General features: G+C 41.5%; 2 protein-coding genes across 2 annotated transcripts; both read left to right on the top strand.

Moving 5' to 3' along the window:
* Positions 1-243: 243 nt before the first annotated feature.
* cldn26 (claudin 26) lies at positions 244-1,701 on the top strand. Its single transcript, XM_085788178.1, has one exon. The coding sequence runs from the start codon at positions 1,003-1,005 to the stop codon at positions 1,657-1,659; it is 657 nt and encodes a 218-aa protein (XP_085644304.1). The 5' UTR covers positions 244-1,002; the 3' UTR covers positions 1,660-1,701.
* A 1,946-nt stretch (positions 1,702-3,647) lies between these two features.
* aifm3 (AIF family member 3) lies at positions 3,648-20,925 on the top strand. Its single transcript, XM_085786909.1, has 20 exons — positions 3,648-3,918; positions 7,785-7,994; positions 11,512-11,725; positions 12,703-12,812; positions 12,894-13,003; positions 13,443-13,487; positions 13,578-13,674; positions 13,764-13,876; positions 14,565-14,651; positions 14,835-14,926; positions 15,022-15,152; positions 15,754-15,869; positions 16,123-16,194; positions 17,133-17,196; positions 17,308-17,384; positions 17,821-17,938; positions 18,049-18,147; positions 18,304-18,379; positions 18,571-18,675; positions 19,645-20,925. Exons 2-20 carry the CDS (start codon positions 7,964-7,966, stop codon positions 19,685-19,687), a joined length of 1,800 nt encoding a protein of 599 aa, XP_085643035.1. The 5' UTR covers positions 3,648-3,918; positions 7,785-7,963; the 3' UTR covers positions 19,688-20,925.
* Positions 20,926-20,950: the final 25 nt, after the last annotated feature.

Raw genomic sequence — 20,950 nt, forward strand, 5'->3', positions numbered from 1 at the left:
TGACCTTTCATCAAATTAGCCATGTCCTCCAGGGGTTTCAGTTTCCACAGATCTTTGGTTGATAAGGTCAAACAATGTTTCTTGGTTTAAGAGGGTGAATTCCTTCAGCCTCAGCAAGATTATTGCATTTACTCACTCAGTTAAGAGTCAAATCGAGCAACACACACACAACATTCATTTTGTTATGTCAATTCTCTTGTATTGTATTTGATTTTATTTATTGCAACAACTTCTAAAAAATACTTGTTCTATTAAGGACTGTAGAATAGAATGTGTTCATGGGATTAAGAAAGAAAAGTGGACCTAAAGGCTGACGCACTAGATGTTAGTTGCTAGTGCAAGATCTGTGCAGACCCACAGTGGAGTTCACAAAGTGTTGGACTACTTTGACTCTGTTGTAAGAACCGTTGTAGAGAGCACAAAGTGCTTTTCATGGACCAGATACCTGAGACACTTGGCAAATCAAAAGCTGTGCCTTTGATTTCTCTGAAGTCCAAACGTCTTGATTAAAGTGAAGTTCTCATCAATGACACTGAAATAATTGCTACTTTAAAAGATGGACTGAATTTCGCAGCCACAAAGAAACATGTCATTATAGTCATACCTGGGCTAGTGTTTAATTCTTCTTCATGTGCCCCCCCCCACACACACACACACACACACACATGCTCAGCTTGTTGTTTGCTCATGTTTCATTCATTTAAGTCCAGCTATGTGTCCACACGCAGCCCAGAATCCCACTGGACCTATCCAGTTTCACTCAAAAACTGAGTTCATTGTTCACTGTGCAGATACTGAACACTGAAACTAAACAGTATGTCTGTTGTCTGGATTATCTCACACTTATCTGGTGCATTTTATTAAGGAGGCTGAATAAGTGGGCTGTCCAGGTTTGTCCTGCTACCTCAGCAGGTGGGACGGGCTTTGCTGAGACACTCTGGTCCCCGAACCTCTAACATAGACCTGATCAGCACAGAGTGTGCGTATGCACAGAGACAAAAAATGGTTTTTCTAACAACTAAAATAATGCAAAGGACTGCGCTGTTTGTGACGTTCGGGGGTTTGGTCACTTCTCTGATCACCACCTTCCTTCCCCTGTGGAAGACGATGAACTCTGACCTGAACGAGGTGGAGAACTGGTTCTCCGGGTTGTGGCACACCTGCCTCTACACAGAGGAGGTGGGAATCCAGTGTAAGGCCTTCGATTCGATCCTTGGACTCCCAATGGACCTGCAGATCTCCAGGGTGCTCATGTCAGTGTCTATAGGTACTGGAGGTTTAGCTGTGTTGGCAGCTTTCCCAGGTCTGGAGGGTGTTGAAGTGTGTGTGGAGCAGCCTGGAGTGAAGAGAGGACTGCTGATCTTCAGCGGGGTGCTGTCCTGGCTGTCGGGGCTCACCACCCTGGTGCCCGTCTCCGTTGTGGCCTACACGACCACGGTGCAATTCTGGGACGAGGGTTTTCCTGATGTGATGCCGCGCTGGGAGTATGGAGAGGCGATGTTCTCCGGATGGTTCGGAGGTCTGGCTCTGGTCATCGGAGGGACCCTGTTCTTTGTAGCTGTCTGCATGGGGGACTATGACCAGCGAGTATCAACGGTCCCAGACAGTCTGCAGCTGAAGCACAGGACACAGCAGTACCTGAAGACAGAGGTTTTATAGATTTCCTTTGTCAAACACCTGTCACCTGTACTTCACATGTCAGCTTGTGAACTTGCATAATGAGATAATGATTTTTGTGAAGCACAAGAACAGCATATTTCTGACAGAAGTCACATGGAGAGCAAAAAGATTGTCCCATGAAGTGATGCTGTGATGAGAATGGAAAACTATTAAAGTAACATGAGTCAATAAGCAGCTGTAGTCATTCTTAATTCTCTAAAGGGTTTTGATAAATAGTATAAGAAGATGGAAGAAGTAGGAATAACAAGTTTAGTTTTCACATCTGTTGCAGTGCAAAATCAAACATTAACATTATGTATCTACATCCAGGGAAGCATTCCCTTATCTGTAGGTTGACTTAAGAGAAATAAACCATCAACCAAATTAAGAGGGGTGTGTATTCCAGTGCTGCAGCTGCTCTTTGTTGAGTTTCTTTTCAGGGAAGGGACTTGGCACCATCAGCTCCTCTTAGACCTTAATGCACAATTTGGCTTTGGTATAACTGGTGTAGTGGTGATTAGAACTAGTTGGAAACATTTGTGTCAGCTTTGTATTTTTTAAATTACTGAGATCACTGTCATATGGAGCTGGTTGTGTTTAACATGCCCTTTGCTTAAATGGCATGTTTTTAGATCTATTTAAGAGTCAGCCTGAATCTCCCCTGACATTAATATTTTGGCAGAGTGCTGGTTGTGTTATTTTAGTCTGTGATGACATTCACTTCTCTCGCCTCGCCTCTTAATCTGTGTTTTTGGATGTTGCGACCCTCTCTGGCTGAGTCTGATCAGTCATCTTTGTTGTACATGTGCTTGCCTCCCACCCTGGCATGCACTCAAACATGCTTTTACATGTGCTTGAACACACGCAGAGAGCAACACAAACACGCTGACACTGGAGCACATGTGCACGTGTCAGCTGTCAGTACACTGTAGAAACACAATTACTCAGTGTTGTTATTATCAGAAATGTCTTTTAGTTGAAGTTTGAACATCTGCTTTGACATTACCATCCTGAAAACAGTAGGAAGGTTTTTAACGTCGCATCCCAATCATCACCCTGTGTGGATGCTGTCATCATTTCAATAGAAACAAATTTGAGATTATAAAGTGAATGGCCTTATCCTCGCAGTTATTTAAAGTGGAAGCACAGTTGCTCCCACAGTGGGAGCATAAGGAATGGAAATATCTTGGGAGCTCATTTCTATAATACTCCGTATACCTTTTTAATCCCACTCCACCCTACCCCCTGACTGAAACTTGGATTTACTGCACCAACTGCACTTTCACTCTTTCTCCCTCTGCTGCACACACTGAAAGAAGTGTAGCACACACATACACACAGTGTCACACTCACACACATACACACACATTTACAGCTTTCTTTTTTTTTCTTCAGTGGCTCCTGGGGGTCCCTGTGAACACAATACATGTCACACTGCTGAGTTTTAACTATAGCTGATGGTCCTGCAGCAGCAGCAGCAGCAGCAGCAGCAGCAGCAGCACTGGCATGCAGCACAAATGTGAGCAAGGCAGTAGGATGATGATAAGAGGGGCAGTCGGACCAGCCGGTGCAGTGGGGAGACAAGCAAAGCTTTGATCAGGCTTAACTGGCAAGTCAGGTCTTTGACATCTGAAGGGGGGGGCTGGAAGGACCTGAACAGGGAGCAAGCTGCGTCTAGCAGAGAGGGGGAGGGAGGGAGGAGGACAAGAGCAGAGAACGGTGAGAATTCATGCTGTGTTAGCATCCCCTCAGCAACTCCATCAATACTGCATACAGCTGAGAAACTGGCAAAGGGCCCCCTCCCTCCCCCTCCTCCTCCTCCTCCTCCCCCTCCTCCTCCTCCTCCCCGTGCTGCATTTGCGGGCTCGACCGGCGACCAGAGAGCAACTCCCACGACCGCTCGGCTCAAGTCTGCTGCTGGCCGGAGGGTAGAGGAGGTGGAGGTGGCGGTGGTGGTGGTGGGGGGGCTCTGCAAGGGGCAACGCGCGTGCACACACAGGCGCGCGCGCAACACACACACACACACACGCTCTCTCACACACAGCAGAGCCTCTGTTGCATCAAGAGGCAGAAGAGGAGAGAGCGAGGAGAGGAGGGTACAGGCTGAGGGACACGCTGAACTGGGAATACTCCAGAAGACAGAGCCAATCCCGGAGAGGGACTGGACTTATGCTAATATGCTACCGTGGCCCGCAGGGGGAAGCTGAGCACCGGGGAGTTTGACAGGATCTCAATGCACCTGCTCCATGCTCACTGCTGGTAAGATGATGTTTTCTTCCTCTTTTACAGACAAGGAAACCAAGCAACTTGTGTTTGATGACTTTGTTAACACGGTGTATTTAGGTGATGCTGACTTTGTTTCTGCATTGGTGCACTGTGAGAGCACACACAGTAGCTACTTGAATGGAAGTTGTGTCAGGTACCAGCTCTCCTCCTTGTGGTGCAATAGCCTACTCTGACTTGAATCAAAAAAATAAGACAGAGCCTGTAATTTGTGTGTCAGTTCTGATTAGTTCTGCTACACACTTATGGAGCAGGATCAGAACAAATACTCTTCTACTGAGCTATCCAAGTTGATAATAGTCAGTCTACAGCAGTAAAATGCTGAAAAAAATGTAAATGTCTTGGGAAAACACCTCAAATTTGAGTTTTTGCCATTGATTGTGGCAGCAGCTGTGTGTATTTGTTGTTGTTGTTGTTGTTGTTGTTGTTGTTGTTGTTGTTGTTGTTGTTGTTGTTGTTGATGATGATGTGTGTGCATGCTGGGAAACTGGTCGACTGTTGGAAGGAAGCACAGCTCCTCTGTAGGGGGGTACACCCCTCTGTAAACCACAATCCCAGTTTTCCATGACATCACGGAGAGGTTATCGCTCAAAGCAGCAGCAAAATGACCTGACACACGTCAGCAGTGCCTTTGTTATCCAGCTTTAAGCTTCGCAGACAAACACAACGTACAGAGGTTTGGGTCAACTCGATGTAGGAGTATCTAAGCGACTCAGATTTAACCTGCTCGATGACTTGCATTGTGTTAAACCAGCAAACAGTGTGTGTGTGGTGGTGTAATCTTTGTTGTCTACAGCCACGTGGCATTTTAAAGCTGAACTACAACCTGTGATAATCAGATCTACACATAGTTTACATGTGATATGTTACATCCTTTTCAATGATGTTTGGAGCCAGATGGAGCCAAGTTGTCAAGTCTCACAGTTTAACCTCTTTACAAAGAAGTCACCACAGACAAATATGTAGCCTATGGCTTCTCACAGTCCCGGTCAAGAATGATGTAAATGAACTTGCTCATGATGTGTGCTCTGTCACACGCACCAGAGCTTCGTCATGGGGGCTATGCAAACTGTAATCTGCTCTTTTTTTGCTCTTGTAGCGAAAGACGTATAGGCGGTGGAGTAAATAGAAGTCAGTCAAGAGCTTATTGGCATTTCAGGCTGGCAGCCAGATTGGTAAATATCTTAACTACAAAAAGTCTTGAGATCTTTCTGTGCCTGTCCATGGTAAAAAAAAAACAACAACTATAAAACATGTAAAAACAGATTAAACCAGTGTTAAAAACTTGGCCCATTCTATTATAATAAGACAATCGTAAACAAGCTTGGTAAGGGTTTGCTCAGCAACTGGTTTACACAATCTGGGGATGACTCCATGGGCTTATCTTGTATTTCACAAACCAGAAGAACTGAGTGAAGGGAAGAGGTGTGGTCAAATATTAAAGACTTGTGAGTGAGCACTTGTCCTTTATCAGCCGAGGATCAGAGAGTCCTAATCATTAACTACAGGTTAACATACCCACCAAGCAGGTGTCTGAATTAAAACAGAGATCACCAATTTTGATTGTAATGGAGCGAATGAGCCGCTAAACCAGCAGCGCTTCTTTAGCTCAGGTGCTGCAGCCTCGGTGGTGTTGAGAAGTGACATGTAGTCAGCAAGAAGTCATTTAAATGTCCAGTCCATTTACTTCATGAGGATGTTGCAGCATTTGCTCCTCTGCCGCTTCTTTCTAGGTGTAAGGAATAAGGGGTATTTACTGTACATGTCTATTTTAGAGTAGAGTGCAGCTACATTGCTGTTTTTTGTTTTGTTTTGTTTTTTAACTCTTAAGCCTGTTTTTAGATCGGCCACCTCAGTCCTCACCACAAACCAGGAGCTGCATTTTTGCTAATTCTCCCGGTGCATTCCTGTAACAGGTATTACATTTGTAGGGGAGTGAGTGAAACTGACAGCTTGTTTGCAGGCAGGATTATTAGCAGCACTGCTTGGGGACAGGCCCAACAGTGAGAGAGTGGGATCTGCGTCATATGTTGTGAGGACCAAATCTGCTTAACCTACTTTAGTTTTGCATAAAATATCTTGGACTTGCTGGAGCACTGTGCGATCCAATTTGTCATTCATCAAATTTTCAGTGCTGAGTCTGCTGACTAATAATTAAAGGGACAACATGTGAGAGTGAGGCAAAACTTCTCATGATCCTTCACCACCCCTCTGAGGGATTTCATGTGTTGCTCTGTGTATTTGGTCAAACACACAACACACACATTAAAACGCTCTGCTGTGTGATGATCATGTTTGTTTGTTTTTTTAATAAAACCTTTAATTAGATTTTTAGTTCACACACACTTGACTAGTGCAATGTATCCAGGTGGTTTTGTTGGCAGGTACTAAGATGTTTGCACTACACAGGGTTAACATAAGCCAGAACGGCTTCGTAGAACATCTGTAGAACCATAACTACCCATCAGCCCTTCCCACCCACTTAAAGAAAGAAAAAAAGAAAAACTATGACCAATTATTGAAGTTAGAAGAAAATAAGCCGAGGAGCATTTGTGATCATGGCTGTTTACTCAGTGTTTGGCACAGACAGTTGAATGAATAATCCAGGAATATTGTCCAAAAAGTGGCTTTTCCACTTGCATGTGACGCTCAATGTGATAATTCTGATACAGCAGTCATGAAATTATGACTTCAATTTATTTTTGATTTCATTACATTATCAACAACTACCCTTTTCTGTCTTTTATGTGTAAAAGATCCTAGCGACACATTGCTCTTTGTAAGAAGTCACAAAAAGTGTTGGGAATTACTGATTTCACTTTTGACAGTGTGTTGATATTTTGTGAACTCTTGTATCATCATCATTTAAAAAATAAATAGTCAACAGCAAAAATAGCTTTCAAATAAATGTGGTTAAAAAAGTGTAAAGAAGTGTGCAAGGAGTATGTTTGAGTGCCTGTAAAGGTAAATACAACAGCTTCATTTCATCTGCAGCGCTGTGGCCAGTCGGAGGAGATCTTTCCATTTCTCATTTGTTCTCAGGAACTTTTTCTAAGCAGCGCTTCATTCAGCACTGCGCACTTTTTTTTCTGAAGTTCAAGGACACTAAGATGTGCTCGGAATATCAAGCAGTTTCTTTTGGTTGTACCTCAAAAGGATAATTTGGTGATGGATTGCACCACGTCGAGTGCTACACTTTCCATCCTGCGTCCTGCTCGGCCTCATAGCAGCCAGTGTCCTGTGAGTAACTGACTACTGTATGAGAGGGCGAAATACCAGAGCTGGCAGTAATGTGAGGGCAACATGGCAACAAACACAAGGGGGATTTTGAAACTCAAGGGGCCCCTGCTTCCTTTTAAAGTGCAGTGTGACGAGAAAGTTAATAGGTGTCGGAGTGCTGTTAATATTTAACGCTTTCCCATGCAATATGCATGAACAAAGGTAACAATGTGTGTGGAAATGTTCCTAATTAACACAACTGCTTCCTTTTTACAAGCACTAACATGTTACATATGCATGCACGCACGCACACACACAGTTCTCTTTAGTACCTGATGACTGTGTCCTTTTTCGCAGTTTTTTGTGATGAATAACACAAAAACAATCAGTGTTCATTAATCAGGACCTTAAACAGACATCTGGGGGCAATTTGAATACATCAAACATAAAGTACATTTCTCTAAAATCAATATAAATGTCACTTTTTTACTTCTTATATCCGGATCACACCTGACTCGCAGTAACAGCAGCGTTTTTCTCTGTTTGTGTGTGTGTATGTGTTGTTGTTGTTGTTGTTTAAGATGACGACGACAATGACAATGTCGTTCCCTCCGTCCATGCAGATTATGTGGAGGAGCTGATGCGTGCGATGGCCAGCTTGGACCTGCAGGTTCTCATACACACAGTCCTGTGTTGTCGTTACCTCCCAACCAAGCAGCCCTGCCCCGGGATCTGACCGCACCTCCCCTCCCTCTCCCCCCTCCCTCCCTCTCCCTGGGTGTCCCTCACTCCTGGGCCCACCATGGGAGGATGCTTCTCCAAACCCAAACCAGGTAACAGCACAGCAGATGTTTTTTATTCCCTGTGCTTGCTCCGTCTCTCGTTCCGTCACCCTGGTTAGTTTAGTCTTAATGAAAACAGCAAATCATCTTCAAACAGAAACGCTCTCACTCTGCACTGCAACACAACAGGCTGTGATGGTAAATACTTGTCTTGTTTCTTATGTTAACTATGTTTGCTCATCTTGCCCTGAAACATTAATGTGGAAAACAGACACTGGCGGAACGATAATGTGAAAAAATGACATTATGACATTATGATTCCCCTGACAGTCAATAAATGACAACATTTTATTATTACCAAGCCCATCATTTGCAGCATTGTGAGCAGGTAGCATTTTTAACAAGAACTTTAAAAGTGTGTTTACTGTTTGTGGATGACAGCTGGAGTCTGATGAGTCTATCATGTTAGATATGGAGAGTGCTGATTGTTCAGTGTAGTTTGAAAGAAAGCGTTTTCCCACACATGCTCTCTGCTGTTGGCGTATTTGAAAGAAAGGTTTCACATGACATGGAAGCATGAGGTAAAGGAAAATATAAGTCTAATGCAGAGATGATAGTCTATTGATTTTTAATCTGTGATGCCGCTTGACATACTTCATTGTCCTTCCATTGTCCTTCCATCTAGCTGAAGACACTTGTTGTCTGTGTGGAGGCCAGTTGTGCTTATTTGTGGTGTTTTTAAAAATATATTTCAGGACAGTTTGTTCAGTTTGACTCATTTTCAAAGCAGCCTACTGCCTCCAAATCCTGTTATACATGTCCTCCTCCCAGCCTCCTCTGTTTGCAGTTATGTGTAGTGTTACGTGTGGGAGGAATTTTAATGCTCTCTGTGGTATCTTTGGTCAAGAGGATTACATATGTATCCACTTCTGTGTCAGCATGGCTGGGGGATTAGCATTATCATGCAGTATTGCAGGTGTTAATCACACTCTGTGCTGCTCTGTGTTCATCTTTAGCTTTGAGACCAAATCGGCCGTTGAGTTGCATCACGTTGAGGTGAAGTGAGAAAGACGAGGGCTGAGATGTGTGATGCAAATGACAGAACGGAGGCTGCTGCCTGTCAGGCCCATGAGGACTAAAGTGTCTGTCACAGTGGGACCTCAAGCTACTAACAATCTGTGACAAATCAAACTTGACAGGAGTATCTATTAAAAAGGTCTTCCACACAATGGTAAAAGCCTGTTCTTTATATTTCATAGATTCACAGAAGAAATCTGTGCATAGGCATGAATTCTGAAATGAGCCACTAGCACTGAGTAAGTTCATTTTCTCTGTCTCCATCTATTGCTGCTGGAGGAGATGCTTTGAGGAGACAGTGGGAGTTTGTTTAATGAACCAAGCATGTGTTTTACCACAATGTCTGGAGGAGCTGCAGTTTATGCAGAAAATAAAGCAACCCATATTTAAAATGTTATTAAAGGAAGCATCTCAAAATGTATGGTTCATTATGGTGTGAGGAGAGACATTATGAATAGTCAAAATCAATTTCTGACCAAATTGCTGCACACATAATTATTTAAAAAAAACAAAAAACAAATCTGTAACACTTTATTTGACGCCTATCTCTATAACGCAATATAACCATACTTATAATGAGTTATAATGCAGTTATAGCACTGTATAACTATAGTTATAAACACTCGTAAATGATCATAATGCTTTATAACAATAATCATAACACACTATAAAACATTTTATCATGACTTACTGTATAAGGTCAGGTATTATTATAATACGTTATAATTGTTATAAAGCATTATGATAATTTATGAGTGTTTATAACTTTAGTTATACAGTGCTATAACTGCATTATAACTAATTAAGTATGGTTATAATGCGTTATAGAGATAGGCATCAAATAAAGTGTTAGCAAAAAATCATATTCTATAGCTAAACAACGATGTTAACGTATGTGAATAGAGCAGACCAAGCTCCTCTGTAGGAGACAATAGACTCAGTGAGTCATTTTAATCTTTCTAGGTTTTTTACATGGGACGTCGGGGTCACTGCTCCAGGGCTGAAGTCGCTTATAGGTTTGAACTGTAGTCTTCAAGGATTAGATTTAAAAACATTACATTCATATCTTTCCATTAAAATATAAATACAGCCTCTTCTGACAGTATTGTGTACTGTGGTCTTACTGTATACATTTAAGTGTAAGTGGGAGTAAAGTGGCACCGTGACCAGCTCTGCGAGGGAGGTAGAGCTTGTAGACACGGCACTTTGCCTGCTTCATTTGCATAAAGATGGGAACGTGTGTGGAAAATTTAGGAAAACTGCAAAATTATACAAAAGGGTCAAATGATCAAGTAAACAAAAAGTATGTGTTGTAGATAGTCAACCTGGAAAAATCTAAATAAAAGCATAACAGAAAATGTTTTGGTTTAGTTTGGACTGTTCAGCAGGGACAAAACGCAGCGTCTGCAACGTGATGATGTCCCGTTTGCTGCAGCAGCGTCTAGAGATTCTCTTCAGCTGTTGAAAGCTTTCTCTTTCTTTTCTCCTGCAATTGCACTCACTATTATGATTTTCCATTGATTTTAATTAAGACTTGCTCAGCAGGAGAAAATTCCAGCCAGATTACTGTGTAAGAACCGGATGATCAGCACATTTTTCCAGCCCAACAGATAAAGCCTGCTGCAGTGAAAAAGGAGTTACACAACCATTTTCTTAAAGTTTAGAAATATAAACCCTACGGCAGAGCATCACATCTCATCAAGGAAAACTAAACGTCTCACAAAAGACAGATTCATATGTTTTGTCTAGATTTGTCTAGTCCTAACTGTCTCTGTAAGAAAGCAGTACTTCAGATAGATTTTTTGTGTTAATGTCAGTTTCTTAAATAGAAATCTCATTATTTCTGGATATTATGACTAGATTTAAAAACATTATTGTCCTGTCAAAACCACATTCTCTTCTCAGTCAAGTTCATATGAGTAAAGACAGACAGATTAATGTGTGACCTGTGTAAAATTTAGATGAGCTGTCTTTCCCCACATCAAACTAATATGAACAGGCTCCAACAGTATTTATGTATATCTGTCTGGCTTTTCTCTGCACAGTAATGTGTTTGATTTCCTACTGTTTAGAGGACAGCTGTGGTGTGTTTTTAATAGCATTTAGAAAATCTATATTTACATTGAATGTTGAAGAATCCAATAGTAGCTGTGATCATTACAGGGTAGAAAAACATAAAACAAAACAAGGAAAGAGAAGAAAAGGAGATGTTGCACTGTCAGTTTTCCTTTCACATGCTGCTGCTTTTATTTGCTTCAGTTGTGGAGTTGTCAGACTCAATCAGTCCAACAGTTGTAGGCGTTTCTCTCTGGGCTGAAGGGCAAATGACTTTGCATTAGTATACAGTGATACAATGCTCTGGTGATTGGTAGCAAATGTTACTTCAACAGATTTCTATATGAAAACTTCATGACAGCATCATTGTGACTTTTTTGTGATCACGTGTGCATCTTGAGACATTTTCTGAGTGAGACGTGTCTGTGTTGTGCAGTTGAAGTTAAAGTGGAACTGTCTCTCCTGGAAAAAGAAAAAGAGGTGGACGGCCTGTCACCCAACGGTAAAGCGAGTCCCTTTGCTGACTGCAGACCTAACGGGGCCCTGGGACATGGCTCCGATGACGACTCCACCCCGCTCCCCCCCTACCACAAACCACGGGACTACGTGGAGGCCTCGGTCTGTCATGTTAAAGATCTGGAAAATGGACAGTAAGGACATGAAACATACAACTTTGATATTTCTCCACCCACACCGAGCACACAGGCTCATGCTTGCTGAGCTAAACAAACAGTTGTGTATTGTTACGATGGACATCACCACAACTTTGTTCCCTGGACGATCGACTGAAAAACATATTCACATGAAATCAATCTCAAGAATTCAGATTGATTTACAGTTCACTCATACAGTATGTTAAAGGACCAGTTCACAGAAAAACACAGGGAAGCACTGTATGTGAAGGGTGCGTATTGCAGCAGAGATGAAAAAAAAATGTTTTCATCAATTTATTATATACAGTGTCAGGATTACATTGTGTGTCCAGCAGAAAACACAGAGAAGTTCAGTACAGGCTATAACAGCAGGGCCAGTCATTTTCTTCAACAGCAACTTCATGGGACAAAACTATATAGAGGCACAATACTGCAATCACGCGGCCATTTTCTTCTTTTTTCTTAAAGTATATTTTTGGGGCGTTTTTAGCCTTTAATTGAAAGGAGAGTTGAGAGACAGGAAATGGGAGGGGGGGGGGGGATGACACGCAGGATAGGACCGCTCGGCGCGGGATTCAAACCGGGGCCGCCTGCAGTGAGGACTATAGCTTCAACACATGGGGCGAGCTCTACTAACTGAGCTAAACACCGCCCCCAACACTGTATAATTTTCTAACGTTATCTAACAGATGGTGTTAACTAGCATTAGTTGCACTAAACTACCGCTTTGACAGCTTTTGGGTGTAATGTCCCTTTTAGTCATGCAGCTCGTTGTCGCTACCAGAGTGTAGCTTAGATATATGGATCTAGCTGGTGAGTTGCAGAATGTAAGTTTTTCCCTGATGCATCAAAATGACCTGTGTGTGCGAAGGTTAAAATCAAAACACAGCTCGGAGCAGGCACACACACACACACACACACACACACACATATACACATACACACACACCTCTTTGCTGTTCTGTGTTTGACAGGATGCGAGAGGTTGACTTGGGAAGTGGCCGAGCTTTGTTGATCAAAGAGCACGGGGAGTTCTCAGCCATGGGCCACAAGTGTCCACACTACGGAGCCCCCCTGGTCAAAGGTCAGTGTTATGTCGTTATCACTGTCATTATCCATGTTAATACACCAGCAGCATTAGACTGGCTCGTGCATTTCATTGCAGGTGTGCTGTCAAAAGGACACGTGCGCTGTCCATGGCACGGTGCATGTTTCAACATTGCAACAGGAGACATAGAGGACTTCCCCGGTCTGGACAGCCTGCCTACCTTCCAGGTGACCTTCCCCGCCGGTGCTGTCTCTTAAAGAGGAACTATGCAAGTCTGGTCGCTTTTCCGTTGTTTTGCTAACCCTCATTCTGGCCATGTGCATTTGTTTACAATGAAGCCGGTGACAAATCAATCAATAGAGCAGTATAACAATATATATTATATAAGATGTTACAACGTGTATATCTGTGTAGTTTAATCTGTCATAAACAAGAGATTCGCATTGACATGCACATGGAAGGCAGAGAGCCTCCATTCTGCCTCGTAACAAGTTAAGCCATTTATTAAACCATCACAATTACTCCAAAGCTGTTTAATTAAGGTAAAAATGTAGCATAGTTAAGCTACAAATACTGCATAGTTCCTCTTTAACACATCCCCTGCCTAATCATTGTCTCTAAGAACCATCAAAACGTGTACACATGGCTCATGTCTGTTTGCTCCAGGTCAGAGTTGAAAAGGACAAGGTGATCATTCGTGCAAACAAGCAGGTAACAAGAAAAAAAGAATGTGGAGAATTTGTGAAAGGGATATAAAGGGACCACCAGGGCTGATCTGAGATCTTCTTCAAACATTTCCAGGCTCTTCAGTCACAGAAAAGGTCAAAGCCCATGGCTCGATGTTCAGCAGTCATTAACTCCAGCACTGGCTTCAGCCATGTTCTCATCATTGGCTCAGGTCAGTGTGTTTTTGTCCGTTTGTTTTCCGTGTCCTAATCTCAGCCGTGTACCTCTTTGTGGTGGTAAACTGGTGAATGTTGTTTGCAGGTCCGGCAGGTCTGGTGTGTGCAGAGACTCTGAGGCAGGAGGGCTTCACCGATCGCATCGTCATGTGCACCATGGACAGACATCCGCCGTATGACAGGCCTAAACTGAGTAAGGTTTGTACACAGACCCCGATCACTTAAAAACTGAGACAGAGTTGTTGCCAAGAGAGTTACGTAACAGACTGCAGAGGTGCTGAAGCAGGAGCTCTTAGGGAAACAGCTGCAGCAGCAAAGCTTTGAAGAAGACTGTGCTCAAGTAAATTGACAGTAGATGAGACAGAATATTATTGCTGCCTAAAAAAGCTTTAAAAAATACAGCAGTGGATTTATTTGACATCATAATCAAAGATTAGATAGATTACTGTTAGCTGACTGCCTCCCTTATCTACATGTCAGGACAGTTCAGTATCACTTGGTTTGATCGTGGACTCATTTTGGATCTAAAGCCTTTAATCATAAAATCTGATTCCTACAGATAAAGCAGGAAACAACAGACAAAAACAATCTCACCCTCAAGGTCCACTCAGTGACTCCCCTGGAGCTTTTGATCCTATCAAATGATCTTCCTCAGCAAATGGAGTTCATGGAAATATTGATGTTTAAATCATTTTCTTTGTTTGTTCGTTTTTTGAGCACTTCAAGGACTCCCCGCCCACATTAGCTTAAAAATTGAGTGGGAAAATTCATGCTCGGCCTTGGCAACAGCAGTAGATTAAAAAGGAAAGCACAGATTGTTTTTGGATTCAGGGTTTTTGTATTATTTTTTAACTGATATACTCAGCACTAACATGCCAACCCTTAGTCACTAGAGAGCACAGCAGAGCAGCTGAGACTGCGCTCCATCGACTTCCTGCAAGACCACGACATTGAACTGCTCACAGAGAAAGAGGTGAGAGGTGGTAATGACTGATTCATCATGGTTAATGATGTAACGATTGGTAATGGTAAATGGTCAGCTCTTTCATCAGATCAATAAATGATTAATTTATACGGCTTCTTATACTGAATACTGAAATTTGAGCAAAACTCCGACTTGCATGACCGACCGTCTCTCTGTCGTGTTTATTCTCAGGCTGTGGCAATAGATGTGAAAACACGATCAGTGACCTTTGAAGACGGCCTGAGGATGGAGTACAGGAAGCTCTTCATTGCTACAGGAAGCAAGTAAGGACAAACTTTGCACTTTGCACAATAATCAAGCAGCAGAGATTATAACTACACCTGTTATAACCTGACTGTTTCCTTTTCCCGCCTGAAAGACCCAAACCAATGACCTACAAAGGCAAAGACGTCAGGAACGTATTTCACCTCAGGACGCCCGAGGATGCTAACAGCATAGCGAGGCTGGCCAACAACAAGAATGCTGTGATTGTGGGAACATCGTTTGTTGGTGAGACAGAGAAACATTTATAAACACATTTGTCCAGATTAAGACGGTGTCAAAGGAAAAAAAACAGAGAGAGTGAGTGAAGTTTCATCATGGCTCGGCAGTGATTCTACATGTTTCTCAAACTCTCCTGGAGTTTCAAAAACTTGAAAGACGATATTCTGTTTTCCCATCACGTTGGTGTAAAATCTTTAATAATAATAACTCTTCATTAGGTTTGAAATCTGGGTCTTTCAAACCCTAAAGAATTACACTTAATAATGATCTGAGGAGCCTATTTTGGAGTTAAAAGTAATTTCTCTGAATGTGAAGATCTGTAATACACTTTTTAATCTCTGCTGAATCCTTACTATAGCCAGTGGCAATGATCTAATATCTAGTATTCATAACAGAAAGAAACTGAGTGAAATTAAAATTGAGACAAGGTACATTTACAGTGTTTTTAAGAAACAGGACATGTTTCTTGTGTAATTATATATGTGTATAATGTTTGGTTTTTGCTTATCATTTTACTGTGGGATAATTTGCATTTGCGTTACTTCTCCATATGTTTTTATTTTTTTATTTTTTCCATTTAGCCTTTTATGTGTTCCTGTGTTTGCAGGTATGGAGGTGGCTGCAGCTCTAACGGATAAGGCCCACTCGGTCTCCATCATCGGGATTGAGACAGTCCCCTTCAAAAAAGCTCTCGGGGAGAAAGTAGGGAAAGCCATAATGAAGGTAGGTTCACACCCCAGGGAAATCTTCACTATACTGTCATCAGCACCCTCACTGAGAGGAGGAAATAACAAACTAGTTAAAATGCAAATAGTGTACTTCTGGTCAATACTGCAGCTGCCACAGAGGAGGGTGACAATCTTCTCATTAGCAGTGATTGATCATCTATTCTACATGTATGGAAATTCAGCCTCGAATCCCTGCTCTTTACCTTCTCATGTGTTTGCTGTGACCGTGTTGTGTTTTGTCTTTGCAGCTGTTTGAGGTGAACAGGGTGAAGTTCTACATGTTGAACGAGGTGTCGGAGATGATTGGCCATCATGGACAGGTATTCAGAAAGTGAGAGAAACAGCATGACATGATGCTCAGAGGCTCTATTCTCTCCTGTTTGATACAGTATACGATGAAGACGATTGAAACAGGAAATGACAGTGTTCCTTATCTTAATGACTTAACGTGCAACTGAGGTTGGATATTGAGAAGAAACATCCCAAATTTTAGTATTAATAAGAGTCACAAAGTCTGCTTCATCAGGACTGTGTGATCTAGTTTGATCAGGTTTTGATTCAAATGCCTCAAAGATGACACCATTTTATTGGGCCTTTGAATAAAGACAACACCGAATAGTAACATGATTGAAATTTTGGGCACTGTGATTCATTTTCCATACTAAAAAAGCAAGGACTCAAATACAAAGACTGATCTCTCTTATGTAAATATATAAGCTTTATTTCAGACACAGGTCCATATCACACATTATACAATATAAATAGTAAAAAAGAAAGGAAAATACAAAAATACAAGAAAAGTGTGCATTTTATAAAATATACAGGCTATTGCACCAATGCCACCTTAGCCTAGAAGTGAATCGGTAGCAGCTTTTCAATGGGCTGACTAGGGCCTCAATTATGTGGTTCTCTGATCTGTCTAGGCGACACATAAAACTAAACATCAGCTGTCTTAAGAATGCCTCACAAGTTGGCACTCTATTAGACACAAACAAATGACTGGCACTATGCCACCTAGGGACACAAAGCAGTAGCCTCATTGCATCGTTGTATGCTACCTTGAGCCTCTGCATGCTCTTTTGCTTATAATTGGACCACAATTGGGCAGTGTATAAAGGTGTTATGTAGGTTCTGAACAGAGAACACTTCACAGAATCGAAAATGACGAACAGTCCCACCTCTGTCAAAAACTTTAAACAGTAAACGTCTGCATTTTGTGTTCATGAGCTCACAGAGTTTTGTTTTTCCTGTCGCGCAGCTGAAAGAGGTGGTACTGAAGAGCGGAAAAGTCCTGAGGGCAGACGTGTGCGTCATCGGAGCAGGTGACGTCAGACATGTGCAGCGACAATCATATGATCACAGCAGATGATGAAACACCTATTTCTATGTGTGGCTCCATGTTTCACCTCCTTCACGTGTCTCCTGTTGTGCAGGAAGCGTTCCTGCAACCGGCTTCCTGAAACAGAGCGGCCTGCACATGGACTCCAAGGGCTTCATCACTGTCAACAAGGTACTTTAAGTGTTCTGTTTAACAAAAAGCTGCTAAATGATCCCAAATCCACAAACTTGTTCCAAATCAAATCAAATCAAATTAACTTTATTTGTCCCACAAGGGAAATTTGTCTTGGGCAAGTGGCGTTGTACTGTAACAGCTGCTTTGTGCATGCAATACATACATACACAATACATACACTATACAGTAACAGTAACGGAGGCAGACATATCCAAGAAAAGATAAAGAAAGATAGTGTGGAGAGTGCAATAAATAGTTTAAAATACTTATAATACTTATACAAGTTCAAATAAAAACTAAAAGAAAAAGCAAGGGATGTTGATTTAAGCCAGCAGGTGGACAGGCAAACCGGATGTAATTGATATGATTGACTGATTGATGGGTTGATGGGTTGATCCTTCCTTGATCTAAACTCCGCTAAACTTCGTCCCAGATGATGCAGACAAATGTTGACGGGGTCTTTGCTGGAGGAGACGTGGTGGTGTTTCCTTTCCCACCTCGCAACAACAAGAAGGTGAACATCCCTCACTGGCAAATGGCTCATGTACACGGTGAGTGTGTTACAACACCTGCACACTGAAGGCTGTTATATACGTCACTGCAGTGATGATGACGTGCTGCACATGCTTAAAGACAAACATGTCCACAACCTCACTGACAGGAAGAGTGGCAGCTCTCAGCATGATGGGCCGGGCCGCCGACATCAAAACTGTGCCTTACTTCTGGTCGGCCATGTTTGGGAAGACCATACGCTATGCAGGTGAGTGTTTGCTTTCACCTGAGCTTTTCACCAGTGTCTTGAAGCGGACACGCTGCAAGAGTGTGGGAGACAGATGTGTTGCTACTACACTGCCATCTAGTTGCACAACTGGAAATATAAACCCAATTTTATTATTCTTTCTTTCCATTTGTGAAGGTTATGGTGATGGATTTGATGATGTCATTATACAAGGGGATCTGGATGAGCTGAGATTTGTAGCGTTTTATACCAGGTAAAGTTTATTTACTGTTGACTCTTGGTTCATTTTTCCACAATATGTTAGTATACTTAATATAAAGCTGCATTTTTTTTCTTAAAATGTTGTTCTAACTGTTTATGTGAACTACTTGTAATCTTTTACTGTTGGTGTTCATGTAGTTCAGTGATAAGTTTTCATTGTTTCTTCCTCCGCTGGGACTATAGGAGTGAGGAGGTGGTAGCTGTCGCCAGCATGAACTATGATCCCATTGTATCCCGAGTGGCAGAGGTCTTAGGATCCGGAAAGACGATTAAGAAACGAGATGTGGAGTAAGTCTGCTTCCAAGACCTAAATCTGGTCACAGTTACAATAGCCGTTATGTTCTTTAGGTTTCTCAGGTTTTTACTGTGAAGAAAAACATGACAAATGTTATCACTCTGACAGAAAATACGACCAGCTGCGGAGCTTGTGACTTTAATCACATGGAAAGTATTACACAGTCCAGACACTTAAGATTCCTGTAAAGCAATAACAGCAGTTGTTATTTACAGGCTTAACTAATATGGTTACAGTCTAACTCAGAGGTGATGACAATTTCACTAAACATTTCCTAGAAAAAAGGAAGTTATAATTACAGTAAAACCCCCAATAATAATTTGTGTAAAACTAAACAACATTCATAAATAACACTGTATAGTTCAAATTCCATGCCCTTATAGAATATTAACATATTTGTGTTACATATTAAATTGTCATTCAATATCTGTTTATACAAAAGCCAGTTATGAATTGCAGCTGTTGACAGATGCATTAAAAATGTCCTTATATCTGTTCACACCCTCATTACAGTCAGTGATGGTGTGTTAGAAACTATTTATAATATAATAATAATAAGTGTTAAAGCTTTTAAAAATTAAAAATAAGAACTAATTATATAAAAAGTCCTAAGAAACCTTTAAAGAGTTTACGTATCAGTTTCTTGACTTTTATTATATTATTATATAAGTATAGAATCACTGGACCTGTAATGTTAAGTGTTAAGTGTTGGACATTGTAATGTTGTTGTTGGATACATGTCTGTCTGTTGTTCATGTCTTCCGTGTCTTTCATTTCTAACAATGCAAACCAAAAAAAATTGAAGGATGTTAGCACGACTTGGCAAGTACGGACAAACCTGAGCTTCTCCTCTTTTTTCTTTTCACTCATACTTGACCACCTACTACGTGTGTGGAGTTGTCACTAATCCACTTGATAACGTGTTTGTGTACGTGTCTCAGGTTTGTTCTTTTGTGTTGCAGGACTGGAGACATTTCTTGGTTGATTGACAAAGGCTCTCAATAAGTCCACTGGACACCTAAACATGGACACTTATGGTGCTGAGACACTGAGCAGCTATCCTGGTCTGGACACACACTCTTTCTCACTCACACACACAGACAGACACGCTGGGAACAGGACTGTGTCTGTCTGAGACACACTTCCCTGAGGACGACACTGATACTTGCTTTTGTTCCTGAGAGACACTTTAACGTGACAAACTGAGCCATACACGGTCTGAAAACCCTGAATCACTGTGTTGGCAGGTCTTTTATGATCATGTTGTGTCATATTTCACAACAAAGCAATACTGGTTTCAGCCTCTGTGCTGCAGCAAGATGTATCTACCTGTACACTTTGTTTATATGAAGCCAGGGACGGGCATTGACATTTTTTGTACAAATAACATTGTATATAACTATAATCCTGAATGCACTGTAACAAAATAAGAACATACAATTTGAACTGAATTTTTTTCTAAGTTTTAAATAACAGATTTGGTGTATGCTTGCATCCAGACCTTAGATCTGCATGGTATAACTTAAATATAACAGGTGTTTAAAAAACAAAAAAAACAGACATATTTCAATGCATCAGCAAACAAATCTTAAATCTGCAACAAGACAAACTGCATAATCACCTCAGCAAAACGATGAATGCAGCTTTAACAGACTCACTAACACACAAACGTACACAGACACACACACATTTGCAGCTTTAATTTATGACGAATTACGTTTAGGATTACATACCTCCTCTTATAGGCGGCCTTGCTAATAGATTGCACAAATTAAATTCTAACTTTACTTTGATTATACTCTAGTGCTTGCACAATAGATTCATGTATTTTCTAAGAAACAGATGATGTAACACCAGATATAAATCCAATAGTAGCTTTTTGATTCGATTTCGCTGTCACATTCACAGCAGCATAACTTGTTACTAACTCAGGGAACTGAGGTTTGAGGCCTGGGCTTACTGGGATTACTGGTCCTTTTGCAAGCAGAAGTGATTTTGTGAATTTGTTGCTTTAATATATATTTTCCCATTTATTGTAGTTTCACTGGTTCTTTCATTTTCATTCAGAAGTGCTTGTAATGTGTTTTGGGATATGAAGCAGCTGCTTGATTACATCCTGGTGTGCTGATGATCACCAAGTACTTGAGCCCTGACACAGTGTTTTAAAAAAGCATCGTTCTTCCTACAGACGCCCGGAATGGCATTTTTATAACTAAAGCTTTGAAATAAAAGTCTTCCAACAACAACCACTCGCTGCTTTTTAACATC

The sequence above is a fragment of the Trachurus japonicus genome, chromosome 9 (genome assembly GCF_045865225.1).
Source record: "Trachurus japonicus isolate A0001 chromosome 9, Traja_1.0".
NCBI lineage: Eukaryota > Metazoa > Chordata > Actinopteri > Carangiformes > Carangidae > Trachurus > Trachurus japonicus.